At 43.9% G+C, this 19,633-nt stretch overlaps 1 protein-coding gene across 1 annotated transcript in view; it reads right to left on the bottom strand.

Moving 5' to 3' along the window:
- POLR3B (RNA polymerase III subunit B) overlaps positions 1 to 14,831 on the bottom strand; it is a 104,611-nt gene extending 89,780 nt beyond the window's left edge. Inside the window, exons 1-6 of the mRNA XM_004743063.3 lie at positions 14,570 to 14,831; positions 10,324 to 10,356; positions 6,995 to 7,051; positions 6,746 to 6,810; positions 3,784 to 3,859; positions 993 to 1,093 (exon numbers count right to left, since the gene is read on the bottom strand). Coding sequence (XP_004743120.1) covers positions 993 to 1,093; positions 3,784 to 3,859; positions 6,746 to 6,810; positions 6,995 to 7,051; positions 10,324 to 10,356; positions 14,570 to 14,641 — 404 coding nt within the window. The 5' untranslated portion in view covers positions 14,642 to 14,831. The remainder of the gene's footprint in view (positions 1 to 992; positions 1,094 to 3,783; positions 3,860 to 6,745; positions 6,811 to 6,994; positions 7,052 to 10,323; positions 10,357 to 14,569) is intronic.
- Positions 14,832 to 19,633: the final 4,802 nt, after the last annotated feature.

Here is a 19,633-nt window from a genome sequence, read left to right on the forward strand (position 1 = left end):
ACAGTCCGCATGTGAGAAAGAAGGAAGGTCTTGACACTGAAAACCAGTCCTGCTAAAATGAAGATTAATATTCTGATATCCCAATGCACCTTCCTCACTGAGGAGAGAAGACAGGGACAATACACACAGCCCTTCCTTTAGGAGACTACAGAGGAGGATCTGCTAAACCTGTGTGTTTCCACGTTACTCTGGACCTCATCATCACAGCACCTGCCAGATGGTCCCACAGTTACTCAAGCCTGCCTTCCCCAGCAGCTGGCGATGAAGACAGCCAACAGGAGTCCTAAGTATCTTCTGTTGACCCGAGCCCCCAACACAGTGCAGGACAAGTGACAGGCAACTGATGCGTATTTACTGAACCAAAGGGTATTTATTAAGCTCTGCAGAAGGAGAAGAAACACTTGGGTGGGAATTGTTCACACTAAGTTTAAAGTCCAACCCTGTTATCGGATACACGGTGCTGTGAGTTTTGTCCATTTCTACAGGCAAGTGGGTCCATTTTCCTTATGAAGGAAAGCAGACTACCAATAATGCTAGCTGATATGATCTATCATTTCCAAACCTGCTCCAGGCAAATAAATAATTTCTCCCTCAAATATCCGCTCTATTGGAAACAATTCGACTTTCCAAAAAATGCAAACTCAAAACACACATGAATCCACCAAGAAGACTAGCCCAGGAGAGTTCACTGAAATGAACCTAATGCTTCCCTAACAGCCGGGATTTCGGGAGGAGGTGGAAGCATTCTCCTCAGCTCTACAGAAAGGTTTCACGATGAAAGAGCCCCGCCATCCCAGCCATGCGCTGCCCACTGCTCAGAGCGCTCTGCTGGGCCGATCACAGGTCCCCAGAAAGACTCCCATGAAGTAGGCACCATTTCCCACATCTATTGGGTGAGGAAATGAGGCAAAGGGAACTGCAGGACTTGCTCAAGGTCACCCGCAGGGCTAGAACGCAGGCGGTGTGGCTCCAGCTCGGACACCGTCTCTCACCTGCCGATGGGTAAGGCATTCCGGATGATCCTCTGGCTGCCGCGGGTGTACTCGATGTCCACGGTGATGGGCGCGGAGTACGTCATGTCCCGCAAACGGCACTGAAAGACAACCAGACTGTCACTGCTCCTCCTCCCTGGGAAAGAAAGGGTCCTGAGGCCTCCAAGAGCTCTGTTTCTGGTACGAGTAGTACAGTCCACACTGACCTGTGCTATTCCAGGTGCTGCTGTGAGGACACCGGGAGTGATGAGCCTGCCTTCTCCGGGAGGGGAATGACACCAGCCACTGATCTAGACACCAACCCCCACCCCCCGGCATCTCTGCCCCTGCCGGCCCAGAGATGACCCAGTAACTCTAGTACTGACTGGCTTCCCACCATCTGATGCCATCCACGGTCGGCTCCCCACTTTGAAGCAATTTGATTACTTTCCATGGACCCAGTTTTCAAGGAACAACCTATGTGGTTACCTCACACTGGAAAAGTTAACAACACAACCAGTGTAATACCCAAAGTATACACATGCACAAACTAAAAAATTTAAACTACGCTTCTCTTACTTTCCAAATAAACTAACTCTATCACAAAATTCCTTAACAAGCAGTATCGTAGAACACAAATCATCCAACACATCCTATTAACAATTTCTGCATTGTCTGGGGAACTTTAGAAACTACTGGTGTGTGCTGTTGACAAGGCGATGTGTCGCTAAATGATGCCCCTACCTGAGCCATGACCAGACACGGCAAACCTTACCAAGATCGTGATGACCTCCCTGTTTTACTGATGGTTGTCAGTTGGCCTGTACGCTCAAAAAAATAATTTCTCTGAACATCAACCATGTAATTCGCAGTACTGAATCCTCTCTCTGCCTCCAACTAAACCAAAGACAGATTTAAACTGTCTCTTTCCCAGTGCGTGGGATCTTTAAATATTAGATAGCTCTATTAATGATGACCAAAAATGGCTTATTTTATATTTACTTAGATTGAGCCTCTGTCTTCAGGCCACACCAAAGGCGACGTGGCCTGGGGGCTCAGAGTGCACGCCTTGCTGCCTGTGCTCCAATCCCAGCTCCCCCACTTAAGTTCTGAATAACCATCTGTGCCTGGTCTCATCGTATGTAAAGAGGGAATGACAATAATTTTAATTCCTAAGAGTATAAATATTTATTTTTAGAATAGTGCCTGGTACAGAGTATTATACAGATAGTATCTCATTTTTATTAAAAACAACAACAATGTAATTAATGCCCATAAGTGGGCAAATATTTGTGTGTTTTAATAAACTCCTCTCCTTCAAATGGAAATGAAATATGACAGATGTAAAAACGGGAATCCTTTCCATAGGTCCCAAACTACCCCATGAGCTCGGTCTGTCCCCCCCACCCCCAGCCTCCCTGTCCTCATGGGACTGGGGCTGTGCTGGGGATTGGCAGCACCAACACTCCGCCACCCCTGCTGTGGGTCCCGACTGCCCACCCACCTGCTCTCCCACTCTCCCCATCTCCCCAAGGATCAAAACCCCTCCAAGAAATCTTCGTGCCCTCCCTCCCTCCCCAACTGCAGTAACACCCATGTGTTTTCTCCAACATCAGGAAGAATGATTAGGACAACTGTGGCCTCCGGCTTCCTCAACTACTTCAAACTGCTTTGTCGTCTCTCTACTCTACACTTGGTAATATAATTCAGAAGATGACGTGGAAATTGCTAATTGGCTGCCTAGTTCCTACAAAATTAGAAAACCCCAGCAAAATGGAACAGGAAGTGGGGAAAACTAAAGGGGTGTCCATGCTTTCTAACATTCCAAACCTCACCACTTCCTACTCAACACAACTTCCCTTCCCTCACCCTTCCAGGCATTCCAATGTGCAACCCCTGGTGTCCGTTTCACGTGCTCTATCTCTCCACAGAGTATGAACTCCCTGAGGAAGGAGAGGGTCTCATTCCTTTTCTATCTCTCAATGCTGAGGCACAAAATAAATGTCCACTGACACTCGATGCTCGGTGAGAAAATAACATCGACATATACCTGTGTGAAATGTCCAGTTCTATGATCGTATTTCACGATAACATTGCTCAGACAACAACCCTAACATTCTAACTTACTTATTGTTTAGTAAAGGTTCCTCTGCCACCTTCCCTGATTGCTTAACATTTTAGTTTTACATTAACAAAAACTACATAAATCTACAAAAATCATTTTTTTCCCTAAAATTCCAATTATGGGCAGTAATTAATTTCAAATAATTTATGGACACTAATCAATTCCAAATTATGGAAAGTAAGTGGAAGAATTTCCAGAGGAATCCAGAATGTTTTAAAAGCCAATTAATGGGCCTGTTCTACAATCTTTTGCCTGCAGCTCTGCTAAAATCCTGGAATTCAAATTTTCCTCGCATCCATCTCCTCTAACAGACTCTGAGCCCCTGCCCTTGGTCTCCTCTGCCGGACACGATGCCTGCTGACCCTCAGAAAACGTGCACAGCACACGGTGCTCCGCACAAGCGGCCGGCTGGGCAGGGGCGAGGGGAGCGCTGCTCGAAGGCTCAGAGGCAGGGACGCAGAAAGCAGTTATGTAACAGAGCACGCTAACTAGGAGCCGGTGACGAACTAAATTGTGCTGAATTGTTTCCGAATACAGTATTATATAAATGCTCATTTATTTTGGCTATCTTTGTCTCAGAGAAGGTATTTTTTTCCCTGTTTTTAAATCATTTTAAGAGCATATATTAGGGGCACAGACTCTGAAGCTAAGGCAAACAAATTCAGTTACGGTAAGGTAGGTAATTACCTCATGAGGGGATACTGGTCTGGTCACATTGAAGCTTTCTTCAACATCAGGAAGCCCCACATAGATATTAAGATACCTGAAAAGCAGATTATTCCATGACCAATTACACCTTTCAAAGAACATATAAACAAACAAGCTATTTTCCTCCCCAATACAAGGATTATACTTCGACACATACTTACCTTGCTAAGAATGACAAACAAATTAAAAATTATAATTTGATATCCTCTTGACCTAAGAGTACACACAGTTCTACAAAGGAGGGTAACTACTATCAAACTTTTAAAAGAAATTATTATAAATCTCTTTTTAAAAATATTGGAAAGACAGCTCTCAAAAGATAGTATTTAATGAAAAGAGCTATTATTTATGTAAGAAAGAAAAGGTTGTAAGGGGAGAAAAATAGAGGTCTTACAGGCCAATAAACCCAATTAAGCCCATCGTGTTGAAAAGACTGAGTCAAAAATTCAGGCTAACCTACCAACCTACCTAACTACCAACCCTCAGAGCTTAGCCTGGTCTACCTTAAATGTACTCAGAATAATTACATGAGCTTATAGTTGGGGGAAATCATTTAACACAGAGCCTCTTTGAAAATGAAGTGTTAAATACCTCACGTAGTTCACTGAAAACAGAAAGTGAGAAACAGAATGACGGGTGTGTCGGTGGTCAACCCTCCTGACTGTGGGGCTGGCTCGGAGCTGTGACCATGCTGCCCAGCATCACAAGAGGATTGTACTGCATATTGCTAGCCTGGGAAAAGATCAAAATTCAAAATCCGAGGCAGTTTCTACTGAATGTGTCTAGCCTTCACACCACCGTAAAGTTGAAAAATTGTTAAGTTGAACCACTGTAAATCAGGGACCATCTGTGTGTGCTCGTTACGGCAAACGGAACAGGAAGAAAGCAGAAACTAATGAGCTGCGGGTGCCTGACGACAGGGTGGAAAGAACTGGGACAGGAGGGACAATTTCCTGAAAATACCTTTTCCTATCGGTCTAACTCTTACAATCATGTTTCACATACTCAAAAAGCAAATGCATAATTAAAATTATGGATGCAGACGGGGATCCAAAATGGAATACAAATGCCACATATTTACAAATGAATAATGTAACTGAACCAGGGAGGTGGGAAAGGGTGCGAGTCTGATTAGCTTTGGAAGGTATTTTGCTTGGATACCATAGACATAAAGACAAAAAAGCAATATATAGATGTTGCACTCTTATTAGTAAATTCTATTCTCACAGAAGTATCAATCAGCAATCCTGAAACCAGATCTAGTCTAGGACTGAATAAATAGGTAAAATAGTGTGAATGATGAGAGCCAGGTTTAGGGACAGAACTTATAAATAAGAGGTCAGTGGCAGTGAGTCCCGTGGAGCTGAACTGAAATAAGAGCTATCAGTGTGCTGGGTTTTTTATACATAAGAAGACAAGATATGGAAATACTGATGTACACATGATTGTGAGTGATTTACACACACACACACTTTCTTGCTCTGTCTACCAAGGTTTTATTATCCCTATCTTGGTTTTTAAACACCATCCAGAAAAGGAGGCTAGGGCTCCCCGGGGTAATGGTCGATTCCAGGCTGACACACGGAAAATACCAGATCAACCACATCTCATGACGCCACAAAGCAAATCAGTGCTTGAAAATTACATGGGGTGTGCTGAAAGCACACAGCGTTCAACCTGAGATGCTGTGAGCAGTGAAGTGGTACTACTGATCGTGAGCCACAGATTCAAATACACAGGAATCGGGATCAGTCTAAATAAAACTGAGGAGGTAAACAGGGGCGCCTGGGTGGCTCAGTCGTTAAGCCTCTGCCTTCGGATCATGGCTCAGGTCATGATCCCAGGGTCTTGGGATCGAGCCCCTCACTGGACTTCCTGCTCTACAGAGAGCCTGCTGCTCCCTCTCCTACTCCCCCTGCTCGTGTTCCCTCTCTCGCTGTGTCTCTCTCTGTCAAATAAATGAATAAAATCTTTTAAAAAAGAGAGAGATAAACAAAGGGAAGAAAAAGTTCTTTCTTCCAATGGAATACCAGTACTAACGTGCAGGGAATGATGGCAGCAGAGCCTCACCACCAGGCAAACACACAGCAGTAACTGTTATAAGAACCATCCTTGACGTAAAATTAGTGGGTAAGTTCTTTGCATTGTATCACAGGATCTCCCCACAAGATACTTACTACAAATGGAAAAGTAGTAAATTCACAGTGGACAAGCCTGCATATACCACCTTAATCAAGTGAACTAAGTTAAAACCACCTACAACAGAATATACTGATCTCTGGACCCCCGATACGATGCAGGGAAGATAGCACAAAACATTACTTCTGTGCCAAAAATGCACAAGCCAACTGAACCATGAGCAAACATCACACAAACCCAAACCGAAGGACCTCCTACCAAACAATGAATCAGGATGCTTCAGAAGTGTCAAGGTGAGAAGAGACCAAGAAAGTAAGAGGAACTGGGACAGGCTGGCGGAGGCTAAAGAGACAGGAGAACTAATCACCACATCAAGCTCTGGACTGAATCCTGGGCCAGAAAAAAGACATGAGCGGGAAAGCTTGAAACAAGAGGTGCGGAGTAGCTGGCAGCATCCTGTCAGCGCTGCCTGCCTGGGTCTGCTAATCCTGGTTTGGTTTTGTAAGATGCTAACATGAGCACAGGCTGGCCGAACGGTAATAAGAACTCTTCATATGTACTATTTTGGTAATTTTTCTCTAAGTTTAAAATTGTTCGAAAAAATGTTTAAACCTAATAGCTTCAGTACTTCTCAAGCATAACTCTAGTTGATATCGTTAGTTTACCCATTAAAAATTGAGTACTTTTCTTAGGAACCAAGTAAAGACAGTTATTTTAATGAGAGTTTTGGTAACAACCATGTTCACTCTACAAAACGCGAGACGTGACCAAAGCAGCAAGGCAACAGTAGCTGATTCCTTACTTCAGGTACCACATGGGGTCAGCATCGCTCGTGACCTTTTCGTTGGCTTTCATTATCTTCTTTATCTGCAGGGGAAAGAGCACCATTAGGAACATCTCTGGCTTCCATCAATTCTTGTCTCTAAATTTTTTTTTAAGTAGGCTCCATGCCCAACGTGGGGCTCAAACTCAACGACCCCGAGATCGAGTTGCCTATTGTACCAACTGAGCCCGCCCGGCACCCTCTCTGCTTCCACGCCCTGCTGCTTACCTCCACGTTAATGAAATAGTTGAATGAGTCTATATGCTGTTTCACAAGGCCCTTCACCTAAACAGACAAAAAATAGAAAGTAGATTAGACACAATACAGCATAGTATGTTAGAGACTCTAACCCCAGGGGGCCTTCAGATTTTTCTCTAAAGTTTTGAGAAAAAAAACCCAGAAGTGTCACTTAGTAGAACTTTACATTTATGTGTCCTCATTCCATTTCTCCTCCCTTCCTAATGTACCCTCAAAGTTTCTTCCCTGAGAATCAATCTGACCCTTGGAATGCAAGATAGGGGTATTCGAACATACCTAATGACTTCCCTATGCTAACAAATGGGGCAAGATTTTCTCCGCATATTTTCAATTTACAAAAAATCCAAGAAACAAAATATAGCAATTGAGCATCATTTCTTCAACCCTCAAAAATGCCGGCTTTGTTTTCTGTCTTCCCCTATCCGAGCAATTTTGAAACTCAGATCTCTTATAGAAGACCAAGGGGGGGGAAAATAAGGATCTTTATTAAGAAAATTGAAAATAGGGGCGCCTGGGTGGCTCAGTGGTTTAAAGCCTCTGCTTTCAGCTCGGGTCATGATCCCAGAGTCCTGGGATCGAGTCCCACATCGGGCTCTTTCCTTGGTGGGGAGCCTGCTTCACTTCCTCTCTCTCTGCCTGCCTCTGCCTACTTGTGATCTCTCTCTGTCAAATAAATAAAATCTTAAAAAAAAAAAAAGAAAAAAAAAGAAAATTGAAAATAACTGCATTTGAAATTGAAAGGCAGGTGAAACTCAAGGAACCTAAGAGCAGAACAGCCAGCAGAGACTTCCGTTTCATCTCTGAAGCCAGAGACAACCCTGCAGAGAGTGCGGTGTGCTATGGAAAACACTGAGACAATAACACACACTCCAAAATGTGAAAATTTAAAAGGCCTGTATGTGTTCCTTTTTTTTTTACATTAATATTCAGGGCACCTGGGTGGCTCAGTGGGTTAAGCCGCTGCCTTCAGCTCAGGTCATGATCTCAGGGTCCTGGGATCGAGTCCCGCACTGGGCTCTCTGCTCAGCAGAGAGCCTGCTTCCCTCTGTGTCTCTCTCTCTCTCTCTCTGCCTACTTGTGATCTCTCTGTCAAATAAATAAATAAAATCTTTAAAAAACATATTAATATTCAAGCACAATGGGTTCAGCCCTGCTAGAACATGACTAACACATAATCAGAGCCTTTGCTTTAATTATACTTCCTTGTTGGGATCTCACCGGCTTAGAAAGCAACCATCCCATTTAGAAGCAGTCCTAAATATTGGGGGAAAAAATTCATTCGAATATACTGATCTGATGTCTGCCTTCCTCTAGTTTCCAGCCGGAGGACTGAACTGTCCTTCTGGAGAGGAAGGCCTGCTCCCAGACAGTCTGTGTATTTACAACTGTCCTTCCTGTTGTCACGTCCAGGATGACCTATTCAACTCTGTCTCACATGCATGCCTTCTGGACCCTTCCTTCAGCAGCAGATGGCCTGCTCCTGGGCGTCTTCCAGTTGGTCCATGTTCCTCCTAATATGGGCACCCTGAACTCACTGACAAGGTTCTCGACAGTCTGACGGCATAGAGTGGGGCTACTGCCTCCCTCATTCTGGATACCACACCACCACTATTATTAAAAAAAAACAACAACAAACCAAGGCCACGTTACTGATTCATCAACTAAAACTCAAAAGGTGCTGTCTATCTTCACAAAACGATGCTATTAAGTCAAGAACACCCAATCTGACATTTGTAAGAAACCAAGGACAGGGATTCACCTTTCTCACTGTTGTCACCCCAGCCTAAGAAACGAGTCTGATTCTGTTGGCCAACAGAGCTGGCAGTCTTATAAGCTTTGTATTTCTGTCTTCAGTTATGTTTTAGAATCTTTGTATCTTTGTTTTTGGACAAATATATTTCAAGGCGGTCTGAGTAAAGGAGAATCCCAACTTTGAGTGAATGAATGAATGAATGAATGGAAAAACCACAGTCTTATGTCTCTACTGAATTCTCACTCTCTTCTCAGACTGTGTGCCATCAGTTGTCTCCTCTTTTTTGAATCATAAATCCCACCCTTTCTCCTCTACTCATATACACTTCCTTAAAAAAAAAAGTTTTAACAAAAAAATTTTTTTCTCTTCCCTTGACCTTATTACCATTTTATTTTATTCTTGGTCACTCTTCTTAAACCTCTTTAACAGCTTCCTATTGGTGTTAGAAGAAAAGCCAACATCCTTAATGTGGCTTTCAAATCTGCCCAACATTCAGGCCCTGACAGCCTCCCCAGAACTCCCCCACCAGCACTCTCCCTGCCTACAACACACAACTAAGTCAGATAAGACTGTACTCATTTCTCAAGTCTCCATGCTTTCATTTAGCGTGCTTTCAACATCCGTCCACATTGCGGTATGTATCAGCACTTGATTTCTTCTTATTCCCAAATAATAATCCACTGCAGAACCACGGAATGGATATCCCACATTTTATTTAACCATCTGTCAGCTGATGGCCAGTTGGGTTGTTTTTACTTTTTGGCTATTACGAACATGTGTGTACAAGTTTTGTGCAGACAGGTGTTTTTCACTTCTCTTGAGTAAGTGGGAGCAGAATTCCTGGATTATATGGTTAACTCGTTTAACCATCTAGGAACTGCCAGGCTGCTATGCAAAGCAGCTGCAACATTTCACATTCCCGCCAGTAGGGTTCCAGTTTCCCCACATCCTCAACATAATTATTACCTTTCTTTTTGATTACCACCATCCTGCTGGTGTCAAATGACTGATCACTGTGGTACCCCCTACATCTGGGCATAAACTCTTTAAAAGTGAACTGAAGCCGTCCACTAACCAGACATTCAGCAGTTCCTGTGACTACCCACTTGTCCATTCCAGCCACACAGACTGGTCACTGTTCCTTACAGACGCCGTGGAGGCGCCCCTTGACTGCTTTTATCATGGAATGCTCTCCGCGTTAGACCCTTCCGCCTACTTAAATCCTGTCCTACTGAGATGGGGTTTATGTGTCACCTTGCCTGGGAGACCTTCTCCGACCGCCTGTAGCATCTCTTCTGCCAAGCCCACTCTGCTGCTGCGTATACTACACCTCATCTCTAGAATCCGATGACCGCTCCCCCAACCAGCACCTTACAGACAGGGAAACTGCCGTATAATTCCCTGTTATTTCTAAAATACAACAAATTACAGAGTTAGGCAAAGTAAAGAATTATTAGTTGGTGATAAACACTTAATCCTTAAGAAGGATGAATTTAACTTTTTCATTTGAAAAATAACCAACTATTATTAAATGTTAAACAATTACCTTTAAAAATGCTGGAAGCAGCCTCCATTTTTCCTGCAAACCAAAACAACAAGGTGTATCAGCACTCTGTGCCAGCAACAGCGGTTTTACAAGAAGTCATTTTAATATGCCAAAAATGACTTACTTTATCACAGAAAGCAGAAGAAAAGAAATAAAAATGAAAACAACAATTTTAAAATGGTAACCACTTTTATGGAAATCCCAGATGTGTGTATGTGTGTGTGCAAATACACACACACACATACCACCTATTTCTTTTTTTAAAAATTGAAAAAAAAATTGTTATTAACATATAATGTATTATTAGCCAGGAGTACAGGTCTGTGAATCACCAGGTTTACACACTTCACAGCATTCACATAGCACATACCCTCCCTAATGTCCATAACCCCACCACTCTCTCCCTCCCCCCTCTCCCTGGCAACCCTCAGTTTGTTTTGTGAGATTGAGTCTCTTATGGTTTGTTTCCCTCCCGATCCCATTTTGTTTCATTTATTCTTTTCCTACTCCCCAAACCCCCCACGTTGCATCTCCACTTCCTCATATCAGGGAGATCATATGATAGTTGTCTTTCTCTGACTTACTTCGCTAAGCATAATACCCTCTAGTTCCATCCACGTCATCGCAAATGGCAAGATTTCATTCTTTTGACGGCTGCATAGTATTCCATTGTATATATACCACCTCTTCTTTATCCATTCATCTGTTGATGGACATCTAGGTCTTTTTTTTTTTTTTTTTTTTTTAAAGATTTTATTTATTTATTTGAGAGAGAGACAGTGAGAGAGAACATGAGTGAGGAGAAGGTCAGAGGGAGAAGCAGACTCCCCATGGAGCTGGGAGCCCGATGTGGGACTCGATCCCGGGACTCCGGGATCATGACCTGAGCCGAAGGCAGTCGTCCAACCAACTGAGCCACTCAGGCGCCCGACATCTAGGTTCTTTCCATAGTTTGGCTATTGTGGACATTGCTGCTATAAACATTCGGGTGCACGTGCCCCTTCGGAACACTACATTTGTATCTTTAGGGTGCAATTGCTGGGTCATGCCACCTATTTTTTAAATAGAATATGCTTTAATCTTCTGATGATTCAAGGCTCCAAGCACTCCTCACACATTGTTTTACTGTCACGACACCTGGGCAAGCTGGGTTTGCCAGTCTGAGACAGGCAACATTAGTTTCGGAGTCCTGGGAAGCTGGATGTCTTGCCCCACAAAGAGCTCTGTCTCCCTCCCATTCTTTCTCAGCTAGCATCTGGTTACAACTCCTCGGCATACACGAGGTTCGTGTCCCACATCAGATACCTGTACACTCATGCACTGCTCGAGGTTTTAGTCCTGCTCTTTATACCTTCCTGAGGTGGTACACGACTGAGATGACAAGTCTCTTTTTATGTATCTACTCTGCTAGTGGGAACGCTCACAAATGGTGAGAAACAAGTCTTTGAAGGTAAGGATACCCAGTTTCTGAGTAAGGGTCTAAGGACCACACGGGACCCGGCAGCAGCTATATAAACTCTGACTTCCACTCTGAGTGACGTAAGAAGCATCAGAAGGTTCTGAACAAAAGAGTGATGTGATGTTGACTCATCTGAACTGCATCACTCTAGCTGCTAGGTTGAGAACAGACAAGTAAACTCCTGGAGTTTACTGAAATACTCCAGGCCAATGGTTACCAGTACAGATAGGGAGAAATTGTAGTTAGGAGACACAGTCAAAGCCAATAGGTAGGACTTGACCACGGATTAGACAGACTCTGAAAGGAGTCAGGACCTGCACCCCAGAGTTGCTACTTATGGAAAGGAGGAGGCAGGGACACTGCTGGGCAGCAGGGTTAGGTATGGAGAGGCTAGCTGGAATTCGGCCGGGAGCACATGCAGTTTGACAAATCCATTAGAAAGTCAGGGGGAGATGCCAAAGAGACAACAAATAGGGGTCTGGAGCTTGGGAAGAGAGTGGCCTAAAAATAAAAATTAGGGAGAGGCCTACAGATAGAGGACAGTTAAAGTCCCATAATGGCAGAGATCACCGAAAGAGTGTGGATGGGCAAGAGTTCGATGCAGTGAGATCACAAACACTCCGACACGTTGAGAGGAGCAGCGGAAAGCGGATCCAGCAAGGGGAGTGACAGGAGTGGTCAGGGAGGGAAGCAAAAACCTGGAAAGAGTAAAACAGAAAGAGAGGTGGGTGCAGGGTGGATGTGGGGTACACATATACCTGTATCTTCCTCTCAGTGTTGCTGTGGCCCTGAAACTGCTCTTAAAAAAGTAAGTCTACTAAAAAAGAAGGAGTCAGGCAAAACTAATCTATGATGATAGAAATTGAGTAAGCTCGAAAGGTTTCGTAAGGCAACTTTCTGGGGTGAGGGAAATGTTTTAGATCTTATATTGAATGGCAGTTATTTGGGTACATCTAACTGTCAAAATAAATGTAACTGAACACTTCGTATCTGTTCATTTTTACTTTATGTAAATGTACAAAGAGGAATGAGAGAAAAATCCAGAAGGAACTTTGTGAGGAGAGAAGAAATACCACAGGGCAGAATGGGGAAGGAGGTGGGAATGGTGGGAAAAGAGGCTGAAGTCACTAGTGGCCAGATCAAGAGCCTTATAAATATGGTTAAGAGGTTAGATTTTGCTCTACTATCACAGGACAGAGATTGAAAAATTTAATCAAGGGAGCAACATGATCATAGTTGTGTATTTAAACTAATGATAAAATAAAACTGATGGCTCTGGCAACAGAGCAGAGAACAGGTTGGGGGTGAGACAAGTCAGCAGCCTAGGAAGTAAGAGAGGCCATTCGTTCCAACTTGGAGAATAGCAGAAGTTTCAGATTTGAAGGTATTTAGTAGGCAGGATCCTAAGATTTGATGGTGGATTGGACACAGATGGCCAGGAAGAGGAATTGTTATTCCCGATTCAGAAGTTTGGGACTGTGCTTCTGGTTCCTTCACAACTGTGCAAATTCAAGCAAGATATATACAAATCCTTCAGGCTTATCCCTCAGGTCTTCAGAGAAGTAGCTGGTCTGCAGTTCAGGATGAAAACTTCCGACTGCCAGAGTCCAAAATCCTGATCAGCCACTTAACATCGTTTTGACACTGGATTAACTACCTAACTTCTCTGGGCCTCAAAAATCTTTATTGGCAAAATGCGGTGAAAATAGTACTTATTTCAGAAAATTAAATAATGCAATGCACGTTAGGCTTAAACAGAGCGTGACACATGGCAAAAGGTCAGCAAATGCTGGGTCTTAACTTTGAAAAAGTTAAAAAAAAAAAAAAAATCCAGTATTGCCCAGTGATCGCTGCACCACAAACACTCAGGGATTAAATCCCGCGGACTAATCATAATGGACCTCACTAATTTGCCAAATGCTTATAAAGAATTATTCTTATGATCCAATCTATTCTAAGATCATGTCACACTCCCGCTTGAACCCTTCAACAGCATCTCCTCGCTCCTTCGGAGGTCTATGAAGATCAAAACCGTCCACAGTCGGGACCCTCACCCACCCCTTTCTCTGTTCCTCCCTCTAGCACTACCGGGTTGCAGTTCCTGGAAAACATCAGACGGTCGGGCGGTCTCACCTACCGCGGTGCAACTACCTGAAAGCTCTCCCTGGACCATTTCTGCACTTGCCCCGTTTCATGCCCACAGAGATCGGGGCCAGAGGGGTTCTGCGGGCCTTTCCAGAAAGTAAACATTATGTCCACAGCTGAACTTCATTCCTCGTTAGGGAGGGACACTTCTGCCTGATGAAAGGTACGGAGCTACTCCCCAAAATACAGATTTTTTTTTTCTCCCAAACATAAGGAGTCAACGTTCAGGGCGCTTAAAATACTCCTGCAGCCCAAACTTGAGCTCCGGGTAAAAGGATCACTAGCCCGGATCCGGAGGATGCGGACCTCACGAAAGCGTCCGCTCCAGCCCCGCGGGGATGCATTATAGGCCCCTCTACCGGCGCGAGGGCCAGTCCTGCCCCGAGACACACGAACGCTGAAGTAGCCGCCAGCCCAGAGCAGCCAGCGCGCCGGGCTTGCCGCCCGCACAGCGCCCGCACAGCGCTCCTCCAAGCTCGACCCCTCCACGTGCACGTGGCACCCCGCTCCGGAAGAGACCGGCTCGGCGCCGCGAGCATGCGCAGAGCTGCCCCCCGCCCCTCACCCCGCCGCCAGAGCTCTCCGGGCAACGCCTCCTGCGGACGCTCCCGGCCCCTTCCGCTCCCGGCCCGTTGGCCTCACCTCTACAGTGGGGATGGGCGCAGCCAGCTGCTCCGGGGTCAGGTTCCCAAACTCTTCAGCAAGCACGTCCATGCTGCGCTGCTCACGCCGACGGTAGAAACCAGGAGAATCCCCACGCCCGCTCTCGCTGCCCCCCAGGAAACTGCAGCGCCGGTCAAGAGCGGTGCGCCGAGGCCTAAAGGGTCCCTGCCGCGCGGGTTAATTGATGGTGTGACAGAAACGTTCCGCCCGCTCCCGGCCCGAACCTGCGGTAGAACCCGGATGTGGTTTAGGCAAAACTGGGAAACTGCGCCCCCTGCTGTCGCTTGGTGGTCTCTGCCGGCTAATCTTCACCCCCGGACAGGTTTAGTGCCGATGATGCCAATGAGACTAGTAGAGCGTACTGGTTGTAATTTTTAAAATAATTCAAGGAAAAGGGCAAACGGAGAATTTGCGCAACTCGAGCCACCGAGGCAGAGGATTCGTTTAATCCAACCGAAAACTACACACTGTAGAGTATGGAAGAATAGGAAACAAATGCTTAGTAGCAGGGGATTGGTTTAAAACACTACGGTACCTGTGTGTCATGGAATATTATGCAACCATCAAAATGACCTAAAGTGGGGAGGGATCAACTCGTTAGAGAATAGAGCAGGACAGGACAGTAATTAAGACTATGTTATAGTCTCAAGGGACTGGGAAAAGATCCAGGAATAAATACCAGGATGTAGAGAAATTTAGTATGAAAATATGATATTTTGAATCAAGCAAAGATGGGTTATCCAATAAATGATATTGGAACATGTGATTAGCCATTTAGAAAAAAAATTAAGTAAATCCTATATGGTTTAGGTATTTAGATGTTAAAACCTTAAAAGGAAATGAAAGATTGAGATTGTGAACGTCTTCAAGGACAGCAGCACAGAAATCCTGAAGGGAAGTATTCATAGATTTGGTAATATAATTGTAACCATAGTTTTATGATTCCATGAAAATGCAGACAGAATTTTCTGAATAAATTTTTTTAAAAGATTTTATTTATTTACTTGGGAGAGAGAAAGAGCGAGCACAGTGAGGCAGAGAGAGAAGCAGACTCCCCACTGAGCAAGGAGCCTGACATTGGGGCTCCATTCTAGAACCCTGGGATGATGACCTGAGCTGCACAGGCACCCTTTCTGAACAGATTTTTTAAATTCACTGTGAATAGAGTTCTTTAAAAACACAAGTTGTTAGAAGACAAAGAAAATGTTGGATTGGTAGCCCTAATTTAGAATGAACTCATACAGATCAATAGGAAAAACTCCCACTGGAATAAAACAGGATGAAAGATACCAAAATCGTTTAACTGGTACACAGTCTCCTTTTGGGAAGTTGCAAAAATTGTGGAACTGGGCAGTGGTAAGGATGCACAATGGTGTGAATATATTAAGGCCACTGAAACTACACACTCCAAATGGTTATAGTAGTACATTTTCTGCATATTTTGCTATAGTATTTTATGAAAATTTGTAAATATACATCTGCCATTTTCTCATAATGAATGTATAATCCTTGCCCACAGTTAAATTTCTGAATTAAACTGAAAGGCACTGAAATTTACCTAAAATAGCTAATTAAAAGAGGAATCTTAACTCTGTCCTTGAAGATCTTACAGTTTCCTTAAAGAGACACATATGCTCTTGTATCATCCTTGTGAATTACCGGAGAGCAGCCTATTTAGAATCTAGCCTAGAAGGGACCATGAGGTGATTCTTGGATGGCAGAGTTCTCAAGTTTGGCTCAGATGTTTTGGCTCATTGCTCCAAAGTCCTCTTGGCTTTGCATGCTCAAGCTCAAAGTGGTTCTCCAGTTTTAGAATCTGAATCACCTAGAAAGCTTGGTGAAACAACCTCAATTTTAATATTAGGCAGGTTTGGACTGGGGGCCTGCAAATCTGTATTTAATAAGTTCCCAGGTGATGCCCATGTTGCTGGCCCTGTGATCACACTTTGGGAATCACTGTCCAACATAGGACATATCTCTGGATACCATGACCTGTTTACGCATCTAGCTCTTCTTCAGACTGGGAGCTCCTGGAATAGGAACCATCTTGTTTGTCTTTCCATTCCCAGGTTCTAACCCACTGTTTGTTCCTGAATCAATTTTTGTTGAATAAATAATTTGAAAGAAAATAATGCAATGAGTATTAATAAATTTGATATCTCGTGGTTTTTTTTTTTAAAAACTTGGTTTCTTGTTTTGAGGTTTTTTGGTTTTTTTGTTGTTTTTGTTTTTTGGGTTTTTCTAGTTTTTCTTGAAAAGAGATGGATCAGGTAGCAGGGGGCCCAGAATCCTGCATGGCAACAGTTAGCTGACTGCTGAGTAGTGTCAGGGCCCTTAGACCACAGCGGCCACTATCTTTGAAAGCCTTCCCTTGTTACACCTGTCTCCCCTCCGCCCACCCCTACCTCTCAGGTATTGGTGCACCAAGACTCACGGTTTGAGTAGAAGGCTGGGCACATTTTCAGAAGGGAAATCTTGAAGGGAAAAAATGTTTGATATCTTGGAGTACAATGCCGTCACTCAAGTACACGGTATTGCAATAACCAGATGAGAAAGTGACCGATGCCATGGAGAAGTGGGTGGGGGAAATATGGGCAAAAGAAAGAGAAAAACAGAGATATCCAAGCTAGACTTCCATTCACTGAGCATTTGCCCTCTGCCAGGCACTGAAATAACCTCTTTGTGTGCACTCCCTGATGTAATGATCAACCACCAGGAGGTAAGTATGATTATCTCCACTTGACAGGTAAAGGGATTAAGGTTCATAGGGATTAAGAAATTTGCCAAGCAGAGCTGGAATTTAAATCCATAATTACCTGACCCCAGAGCTCATGCTTTCAGCCACTCCAGCATAATACCACACTGAGTGGATGGGGTGGTAGAAGACATTTCAAGCAGAGAAAAACAGTGCGAGCAATGACACAAGAGCTCTACACAGTACCGCATGCTGACAGCTGAGTGTGGTTCTCCATAGGACTTGTCTATATGGAAGTGTCTATTGATGACACTAGACAGCTCCATTGGAGCTGGGCCATTATTGGCCTTTATGCCATGTTAAAGAAATAAGACCTTACTCTGAGCATCTTCAACATGAAGACACTAGAAACAAAAGGATTGTCCTCTCTTCTTCAAAGACTTGGTGCATCCAGAGTGGGAGAAAACATATGTGATCCTGATTTCTAAACCTGAATAAATTCACAATAGAACTAACAAAGACTAGAACAATGTTGGGGAAAGAAGATGGGCTCTTACGGGCAAAGAGGGAGTCCATGAAGCCTCTCATTTCACAAGCAGCAAGGTGAGGCTGAACACGGATAAAAGCCTCTACTGTAATCCGAGAACAGCCTGCATTTTGAGCAAGGGTGGGTAGTCCAAAAACCTCTTGCTGCTTGACATGCCCACAAGCCACCTGCTCTGAAAAGCCTTGAGTTGTGTCATGAGATCTGACCATACTGTGAGAACTGATAAGGGCCAGGAATCTGTCAAAGACAGCCAGGTAGGGGGGCCAAGGTGACTTGTCGGGCATGAGAACCCCCTACCCAATGCAGGAGAGTGGGAAAGAGGAGTGTGCATACTGACCAATGGCAATCAGACCCAATCATTCCTCTCTGGGATGTTAGTAAGAGGTACCAGAAGGGAGCACAGCCACAGAAAGAAGCAGAGAAGTACAACACCAGGAAAACATTTGGTAACATCACGACAGTGAGAAATTCTTTTGATTAGATGACCTTAGTAAGCCAATGTAGCAAGTAGTTTAAGAGCACACTTTCCAGGGTTAGACTTTTTGGGTTGGGAGATACTCACAAGCTCTGTGACCTTGGACAATCTCCTTGGCCAGTCTGAGTTTCATTTTGCCTATATGGAAATAGTGATAAAGCCTGCCTCCCAGGGCATTGTACAGTTACAGGAGATGGAGTGTATGAAGTATTCCTTGTCGTATGGTAAGCGGCTTAGTGGTTATTATTATTGTTTGTTTTTATTATTTATTATTATTTTATTATATTCCTGAAAGATAAAAGAATTATATTCAGGTTCTCTATCAATCCTGCCAGTGCAACTACTGAAGACAGATTCCTGGGTTTTCTTCTTTATAAAGTCTTGCAATAAACCCCTCAGTCCCTTTCCTTTGAAATCTGAAAGAGACTAACATAGTAAGCTTAGAAACAAGAAAGAGGAAACTTCACCCCAAAAATAGAGAACAAGAGGACACAAGTCAATAATACAAACATACTTTCTAAAAGATTAAATCATCAGTGGTTACTAGACACAATTGGAACATGTTGGGTTTGTCACTTTGCTTTACAGTTGTCACCAAGGACAATTACTGCTGCCTTCTGCATACCCTTGAGTTTCTCTGCCAATGACAATACTGGGCTTAACGAACCATGGTCCTGATGGGATATGACCATTTCTGTTCTGATGGATTTAAGTACTTGACCATCACAGCTCACAGTACTAAAACTTCCTGAAGCTTGAAAGAGATTTAGGACTAATAAATTACAGTTATTTTAATGTATTCTGACTACACTATGCTTTAGAGTTTGCAGATGATTTTGAATACATTATCTCATTTGATTTTCACAGCATCTCTGTGAGGTAGAGCAGGAAACAGAGGCTCAAGGAAATTAAAGAAACTGGCTTGAGTTCATAGGGCTATTAAGTAGTGGAAGCGAATTCAAACTTAGGTCTTACAACTGTCAGCCCCACACTACTTTCATCAAACAATGAGTGCAAAATTTTGGGACTTAACACCCCCAGAGGTGGAACAGGCAGAACTTTAGGTTTAAGAAGGGCTCCAGTTAGAAATAAAAATATGCTGTACAACAGGTGGCCTGTTCCATGGCCTCGGCTTACTTCGCCAACCAGACAGAGCACTCTCTACTTTTTCCTGGATCAGGCTTTAAAATCCTCTCAACAGTGCTCCGGAGAACTGCTAGTCAAAGATCAGAGCAGGCACATGGCTTTAAACCTGTTTTCAGGAAAAGGAGTTTCACAGGGCTTATTTAAGGAAGCTGGAAGGACCCAAGGTAGAGATGGCTAATG

This window comes from Mustela putorius, unplaced genomic scaffold (assembly GCF_011764305.1).
Source record: "Mustela putorius furo isolate JIRA1106 unplaced genomic scaffold, ASM1176430v1.1 tig00000788_pilon_pilon_pilon, whole genome shotgun sequence".
NCBI classification, from domain to species: domain Eukaryota; kingdom Metazoa; phylum Chordata; class Mammalia; order Carnivora; family Mustelidae; genus Mustela; species Mustela putorius.